The sequence below is a fragment of the Limulus polyphemus genome, unplaced genomic scaffold (genome assembly GCF_000517525.1).
Source record: "Limulus polyphemus unplaced genomic scaffold, Limulus_polyphemus-2.1.2 Scaffold2081, whole genome shotgun sequence".
Lineage (NCBI taxonomy): Eukaryota > Metazoa > Arthropoda > Merostomata > Xiphosura > Limulidae > Limulus > Limulus polyphemus.
In genome coordinates, this window is record NW_013667691.1 from 137758 (window position 1) to 147070 (window position 9313).

Here is a 9313-nt window from a genome sequence, read left to right on the forward strand (position 1 = left end):
CACAGATAGCCCATTGTGTAGCTTTGTGCTTAATTACAAACAAAGCCTTAGACTGGTCTACGTAATCAACTGTTTTTTTTCCAAAATTATATAAGAATTTTTGTTATTTTTACATTTCAATGAAATGTTTGAAATAAAAAAAATCTAAACGATTGCTTGGTTCTCCAGTAACAAAAAAAGGGGTTTTATTTGAACGAATGATTCTTTAGTCTGATTTCAAATTTTAGCAGCTCATTTTGAATTTTAGGGTATCGTCTAGAATAAGAGAAATTTTCAAAATGAAAAACTGAGAAAACGCTTACCTTTATTCGAAAACAATTGAAAAAAGTCAAAAATAAACAGAAATGGTTAACCCTTATCACAGAAAATAAACTATATACATCTTAATGAACAGACAAGACAAACTTGTACACCATACAAATAATAAATCAAACTAGAGACTAGACCAAACTATAGATATTAAACAATAAAAACAAATGAAACTAAATAAGTATAAACTAATGTCCAACTTTAAACAAAAACAGCTTCCCCCCAAAAAGAAAAACAAATACTTAAATATACACAAGACTTCGAACAAAAAACAAATCCTCCTCCTACAAATACAGAGTGGCCATGTAAAACACAAGCTTTCGGACTGTACTCAATCCACCCATCAAGCTCAATTACGTTTTGAAAAAGTGATGAATAAACGTTTTAGAGCCTAAAGTAGTGCGCATGTGTAGTTGATTATGTTAGTTTCAGGCTTACTGAGAACGAGGCTTGGACAAAACTCGTATTTTTATAATTGTGGTTATATTCTGTTTTCCGTGGGAAAAGGTAGGAGTTTCAAGACAGGCCAAGTTTTGAATTTGAATGTTTCAAAAAGTTGATTCGCTTTTTAATTAAGAATTAGAACTAATAAATAGTAAAGGGTGGGATATTTCATGTATTTAACTAAAGATAAAATTGGCAGTTATTTCAAACATATCTAGAAGAAAACAACTACCTCAGATCGCGGTAAATTTTGACAATTTTTAAACTTTTATATTAAAGAAAGCTAATTAATTTCAATATAAGGGTTTTGGAACCTCAAAAACTTTAAGGTTAAAATAGTTTAAGATGTCTGATGAAAATATCATTAAGTAATAGATTATTGAACGTATCAATTAAAAACTGTTAAAATCATTAGATACTGGCTCAGTGGTTAGCGTGCTGAACTGGGTTCCGTGGTTCACGTCCCGTAACTACAAAAAATTATAACAGTAAAAAAAAGGCACTCTGCATCTTGGGTAAGTGAGTGTGTCGTGGCGGTCAACTCCCAATATTCCATTACAATAACCCACGTATTGATGGCGGATGGTGTTGACTAGCAGCCTTCCCTCTAATCTATCACTTCAAAATTAAAGACGAACAGCGTAGATAGTACTCGAATAACTTCGTGCGGAATCCGACAGCTAACGGTAAATACGAAATACTTCTTTTAAAATGAATTTTTCGGATAAATAAAACCGAAACAGTTTTGACAAGATCAGTTTATTCTTCATTTTTAAAGGAAAATACAATATCAAGAGAAATGTTGAATTTTAAACAAGTTTGTTCAAACTTCGGGAAACGAGACATTGATGAACGAGTGGCACGTGAGACTTGGATAAAACTCCTTTTACAATTGTATAATTCCAATATGCTCCCCCCCCCACACACACACACACAGTAGCACAGCGGCATGTCTGCAGTCTTACAACGCTAGTGGTGGACAGAGCACAAATAGCTCTTTGTGTAGCTTTGTACTTAACTTAAAAAAAACAAAAAACTGTCACATTTATTTCTATAAGCAACTAAAAGGTTAGCCAGAAAAAAAATATGCATAAATTAATTAATACGTTTGATACTAGCGGCCTTAAATACTCTTAATTATTCCAATTTCAAATGTTTTTTTCCCTTTATTTCTTAACGTGAACAGAATATACCTGGATATTTTTGCAAAAATAAAAAGTATTTCTAAATTTCTAAAGTTTTACAGCAATTCAGGTCACGACTTTTAATGATATTATGAGAATTGATTTTACAAATTAACAAAGTTGCTACGAGTTATTCATAGCGTACCTTTTTCCTTGCTTTGCATAATCTAACGCCCCCCAGTGGTACAGCGGTATGTCTGCGGACTTACAACGCTAGAAACCGGGTTTCGATACCCGTGGTGGCAGAGCACAGATAACCCATTGTGTAGCTTTGTGCTTAATTCCAAACAAACAAACAAAGCATAATCTAACACATACCCAAGACTCTCATCCTTCGCGTGCCCCAGTGGCACAGTGATATGTCTGCAGACTTACAACGTTAAAAACCGGGTTTCAATACCCGTCGTTGACGCATCACAGATGGCCCGTTGCGCAGCTTTGTGCTTAACAACACGGCTAGGACTAGACAAGAAATTCTAGTGGTCATATATTCATACAGACTGTGCTATTGTTTCGTGGACATTTGGCTGGAACTTGTCACTCACTAAATAAGATGTAAGATTTTAAGAGTTTTCTGTAACTTATATTAACTTACAGCATTAATTTGAATGATTCAATATGTATTTGAGTTATTTATGGTATAAATTCGATTAATATATAACATTATATGTCTTAATATTAAACATTTCATTGGTCAACTGTGATAGGTGTGGTACATGGAGCTTTACATGTGACACTCCTGCTTCCAATTAAGGTGCTCGGTAATATCGTTAAGCAGGCCCAATCTCACGAGGTATTCTCGAGTTAAAGGCCGAAAATACCGCTAGCAGCTAGGGTATCCAGCTGATGAGCTAGGGGCAGAGTGGTGATAGAATTCTTTTATAGTTTGCCTCTTACTCATAATTAAGACTATTTGTTATTAATTAAAACTATTATAGTTAAAAGTTTAGCAGCTCTTCTGGTAGAAACTGTTAGGTAACTATTCAAATGTCATGCTGCATCAGACTAGCCCCCCAGTGGCACAGCAGTATGTCTGCGGACCTACAACGCTAGAATCCGGGTTTCGATATCCGTGGTGGGCAGAGCACAGATAGCCCATTGTGTAGCTTTGTGCTTAATTACAAACAAACAAGCATCAGACTAATACACTGATGTTCGTATTCGGTATATGTTTACTCTTGAATGATCTTATTGAACTATCATTCTTGGTGATTATGTTGGTATCAACTAATGGTGGAGTGGTGTAGCTTCGGTAAAACATTCACTGTAAAGGAAGAATATTTCTCCAAACGATAAATAAATAAGACGTATTTTGTTTTTTACTTGTAAGCAAAATACACCTTTAAATATCACCCACTTTGCATTAAAAAAGTAACAGTATATTATTCCTAGAGCTTTCAGGCCCTTGATTATAATAATGACAAGATCTTAATTCAAACGAACGGGAATTTGGCTTCTCAAAACCTCTGTACCTTATATATGTAGCTTATGTTTTGTTTTAAGTTTTTGGAATACGATATTAATTAACAAATTCTTTGCAAAACAGCGTTAAACTTTTCATTGCTAGTAGAATGAATTTTAGATGCTATAATAACAATCGATAACAAGATGCCAGACAGGATACGTCACCGGAAAAAAAACAAAATATAAGCTTTCATGTACTGGCATCTTAATCCAAAGTTTACTTCGAATAATGTCAGTTTTGGCCAAGTTTTGAGCATCTGATATATTTTTCTTACATTTCTTAACCACTTGTAAGTTTAGCAAACCTTAGCTTTTTAATTCAAGGCAGAGGACATTTTGAGCTCCAACTACACACAACTTAGAAAACTTACATTATGATTTATAAATTTCATTCTTTATGTGGAACGCAATCATCTTCAAAACCTTCTTTAAAATTGTGATAAAGAACAGAGTGATGAATCCTTGGCTAATAACGCAAGCGTCTGTTAGATCTGTTGCTGTGGTATCCTTCAAGTTCAAAAACATCAAACGTTGGAACTCGGATGACGTGGTTGTTTCTCCCGCGATGACGACAGTGGACGAACAGGTAGACGAAAAACAAAAGAAGAAGAAAACAAGTGACGCCACTTCCTACAGCAAAATATAACACCGGAAATTTCTTGCAGTGTTCGGGTGACTCGTCATACCCTGATGGACAATGTTTGGTGCCATCACACCAGAGGTCAGGACTGATGCAAGCGTTGATTTCTGGACACCTGACTAGGCAATTGATGTTCCTCAAGGATTGGCCAGACTGAATCTTTAAAGATGGTTTGGCGAGCTCTAACCACTCTAAGCGAATTGTTTGTGGGGAATTTATAAACGTTTCAATAGATATGTAATCTCTTCTGTGCCTGTCGGGTTTCGGCAAAGGCATTTCATCATAAACAGAATTCGTGTCAACAGTAAACAGTTGGTCAGTTCCATTCACACACACTGTAGCAATTGGCATTTGTATATCATTTATGTATATCACTAAAACATTGCCATGAAAACACCCGTACGAAGCGTTAAAACCTCGAAATGTCAAGTACAAACTTTTACCGTAAGAAGAAACAACTGACCACCTGCATCGGAATCCACCAGATAGTAGTTGTGAAACGTTAAACACGAGTTCTCCTATGGAACCGTTTCGTTGGAAAGAGACAGCATTACAAATATTGGAAAAAACGAAACGATAAGACGCTTCAAAATAAAAGTGATTGAAGTCATGTGATACGTTCATGCCCACCACCGTAAAAGTTAAAGTTAAATTATTACTCGTTGACATCAGTTCGATTGGTTTACTCGAGGTTGTTGTATTACAGAAGCAACCAATAGAAAAATCCATCCCAGACCAGTTTTCTCGAACTTTAAGAAACGAGTTTGGTTGAGGAGAAAGATCGAATTCCTTGCATGTTGTCCGTGAAGTTGAATTATCTAGAATCATCTGACAAGTCGATGATGGCGTAAATAACTTTGTTATGGTAATAATAACTCGCGAGAATTTCGAGCCCACAAGAGTGTAAGAACATGTGACGTGTTTGCGGCCTCCACGGCCAAAGTGAAATGTGTTTCTAGAAGAAGATAAAGAACCATGTTTGAAAACGTGACCATCAATGACACGATCACACAGCGAGGTCTCAACTGCGTTTCCTGGCTGATGTGTATCTATAAACTCGTACTGAGCCTTTAAAGAAGGCTGTTTTGTAGTTAATTCAGTCAGTCGAGGATAGTGTACTCTAATCACCAGGACTGAATCTGACGATAAAATACTTTCCTCCGGATAGCGACATGGACGGAGAGGAACCATACCCACTGTATCTGACGCATGGGGACAGAGGGGCGGGAAGCTCTTTTCACAATATGTCTTATTTGTTGTATTTAGTGATGACGCAGTTTCGGACACACCAATCAGTTCTAATTTTCCAGTATCGCAGAGTTCTGAACCCATGGACCAAGGATGTCTGTCTTCAACGAAATACGAAACGAAATAAATCCATACACGATCATACGATGACCTTCCACGTAATATGTAGGTACAGGTGGTGTTTGGTGGTACAGTATGCTGAGGGCTTTCAAGCAGTCCTTGGCGTTTAGCGAGAATCGAACCATCGATGAAGAAAGCGCACTCTTTGTTTGACATGCGCCAAAATGGCTTGGGAACAGCTTTTACTCCAACCTCCAATTCCAACCGAGACTCGTGAAGCCGATGGTAGTCTACACTATGGAGGTGGACAAGAAGATTTTCTCTGCTTGAAGTAATTGGCGCCAGTGACCCAGAACCACAGAACTCTGCTATTACTGGAAAACGAGCCGTTGGACCATCGTAAACACGAACTACGTCACGAGGACATTCGGATGTCAAGGACCAATGATAGATGGCGCCACTATTAGGAAGGCCGCTGGCTATTGAAATTTTATATTCATTTTTTTGAAAGAGAATTATCTGAATCTGGAATCCTGGAACTGAATTTACTTGTTTTATCAAATACGAGCATGTAATGTTCCGGAGATACGTTCCAGGAAAATTGGGAGAATGAATCAAGCATTTCTGTTTATCACAGTCTTTGTACTCCCGGCTGCAACTCACGTCGGTTTCTTTTATTCCGAAAAATAAAGTGTCGTCCACAGACTCTATTGTAGTGCGGGTAAGAAACCTATAGGTTAAGTACAAACTGAAAGACTGCGGGCGCCACGAGGTTCTGCTTGGTAGAAAAATAACCAAAGTAACATTGTTTCCATTAGAAATATAACTGACGCTTTGACCAATCATTTGTCCACAGAAATAGCCAGGTCCTGACCAGTTTTGTCTGGTTGTATTGAAAACGGAAAAATAGCGTTTATTGACTTGATTGAAGTTAGATATTGGTTTGGAAAATCTTTCGTTTGGAAACACACGCACTTCATCCCCTTGGCTTCTGCTGTCTAAGATTTGTAGATGGCCACCATAACAAGTGGCGCTGCCACTAAAACAACGAAAAAAAAGTTTAGTATGGAATTCGTAATTATAAGAATACAAAGTAATGCTAAACATTAAAGCATTGTTTACTTACGTACTCATTACAAGGGTTATCTTGACAGAAAAAAAACATCATAATTATAGCCTAACTCATTACAAGAGTTAGCCTGACAGAAAAAACATCATAATTATAGCCTAACTCATTACAAGAGTTAGCCTGACAGAAAAAACAACATCGTAATTATAACTTAACTCATTACAAGAGTTAGTCTGACAAAAAAAACAACAACATCGTAATTATAACTTAACTCATTACAAGAGTTAGCCTGACAGAAAACCCATCCCAATTATTGTTTAACTCTTTACACGATTTAGCCTGACAGAAAAAACATCATAATTATAGCTTAACTCATTACAATAGTCAGCCTGACTGAAAAAATCATAATTATAGCTTCTCATTACAAGAGTTATCCTGACAGAAAAAACAACGTCATAATTATAGTATAATTCAGGATATAACACTTAAAACTAGATGAACTTCCGCAATGTCCCCGAAAGTGTAAATAAAGAGTAAATAATACCAAAATTAAGAGTAACAGATATTTTTATTTATTGCTTTTCAAGTTCATATGTCACGCTATGTTTTAGCCTACAGAGTGCATAATTCTTCTCGTGATTCATGGCATGCGCACGTTTTACTGACGTCACGACAGTACAAATTCCACCGTTAAGTGTCCCTTATTTGACGTCATTTTAGTCTACTGACTGACTGACAGACAACGTACTACTGTATAGAGGTGCGAGTGGTTAAAATAAGTGACCCTTCTAGAGATTTAGCATAAGGATAATATAACATTAGCCCATGACCCAATAAACGCGATAATGTTCTGGGGGCATGATCATAAGGTAACTTAGCTTATGACATCATACTCGGAAAATATGCTGATTTCTGGAAGAACTTTTCGAAACAACATATCGAATGTGCGTTTAAAGCGTGCACATTAAAAAAGTAATATCTGGCTGAGAAATGACTGAACTGGCAATCTCTCTTAAAGAACGTTCGATTAAAAATTGGAAAAATATACACGTTTTACTGAAAGTAAAATGGAAAATAGATCAGAATATAACGAATGCCCCTGTAAAACTGTTTTTGTACCACGACGTTATTGTATCGCAAGGAAAACAATTTAGAGCAGCATTTCCTTATCTAAATTTAAGAATTCAAACTAACACTCAAAGTAGTAAATACGACTTTCTATATAAATAGTGCTCCAAACGGCGTAAAATTATACAGAAGAACTTTAATTGAAGTTTTCTTTCACGTAGATGTGCTTTTTTTGTTCGGATGATTTACTTTTTATGTCCTGACGTTATACCAACTGCATTGTTAAAAGTAATTAAATGTTGTTTCGAACCTTATTTCAGCGCATTTAATGATAACGCTTTACTCTTTGTATGACTGAGGATAACAGGAACTTATCTTTTATTTTCTGTAAACTGTTTTTACCTTTAAAGTAAAATTTTGTAATAGTAATGTTTTATTTCTTCTTTAGTAAGTTGTGGAAACCATTTTCAACGACCATAAAAAATCTTATACACTAACTATACGTAAGATATTATTTCAACTTCATAATATTCTTTTACTTACGGATAAACAATTAAATATGTTCAAAACCCTCTTTTTTAATACTTATTTTCGTTAGGTTTTCCTGGAATTATTAGGTGACAAACTTCGAATAGAATCGCACAAAACTTCAAACTCGTGTTACAATATCAGTAATGATATTACGTCATTAAACAATAATATAATAGACAGCTAAGTAAAGAAAACCAAAATTAGAATAAATATAAGCGTACACCTGTACGTTTATTAATATTAGGCTTTTGCTTTTGATAAATAGAGTTTCTTTAATCTTTTTCTTTATCAATGAATTCACCAGCTTCAAAATCAAAGTACTGATTGTGTTAAAACTCGTGAGAGGGAGCTTTCAAATGCTATACAAAACATATCACGGTTATTCGATTTAATTCAATAAACTGATATTGATGTGTCATTGTCAGTTTCAAAGAAATTGATCAACTATTTTCCCAGGTAGGAAATATAATTTTACTTTACAATCAACACCAAGCTATCTAACAATTACTGAACACATTTTCTGGATAGCATGTGAAAATTAAGGATTTATGGCAACACATAATAAAGGGGGGATTTCTAAATTCACAAAGCCTTGTCTCTTCGTCCTGTAATTTATTTTCTGCGGATAATAAAGTTCTATTTACTATTTTGGAAGAACACTAATTTTATGATGTAAGTTGAAATTTAAACACGTTTTTTTTTAAGTTAGGAAAAGAAATAAAACTGACGAGATGAACAACATATTTTTACTCTCCATTCTCTAGTTTCTCGATTCGTTTTGTGGCTAACATTTTTATAGCTCTTAAAGACATTACATTCACAGTCGAGAATGAAGCTTTCATTTTAAAATAGTTTTTTGGAAAAAAAAGCTATGAATTCCACAATTCACGTTTTTGATAGTAAGGATTTCACACCCAGGAGTTTACCATCATTAGAATTCCTTCCACGGTCTTAAAAAAATGGGGATCGTAAAAACTCTTTGTTATACAACTAAGAATATTTAACCGCTCAATAGGCTTTAGTGACCATGACACATCAGGATCACTGTATCAAATTAAATTTAAAGACTGTAGTAGTTCTTGCATCATAGAAACTAACCGACAGCTTTCAACGAGATTGAAAGAACGTTTGAACACATGGCTAGACATAATTAACATAACATGACAACATGGGACCTATTGGTCCATCTCGACTGTTCCATCCTATAAACTGAATTAATTTTTTTTTAATTTTAAAACCATCCCTTATCATTCATATATTATCCAGCTTCTTTCTTAAACTCACTTAAATTTATTG

The 9313-nt window shown here is 35.2% G+C and overlaps 1 protein-coding gene across 1 annotated transcript in view; it reads right to left on the reverse strand.

Annotated features, from left to right (window-relative positions):
* Positions 1-3867: 3867 nt before the first annotated feature.
* The window catches only part of LOC106465867, a 10958-nt gene continuing 5512 nt past the window's right edge, over positions 3868-9313 (reverse strand). Inside the window, exon 3 of the mRNA XM_022393824.1 lies at positions 3868-6388. Coding sequence (XP_022249532.1) covers positions 3868-6388 — 2521 coding nt within the window. The remainder of the gene's footprint in view (positions 6389-9313) is intronic.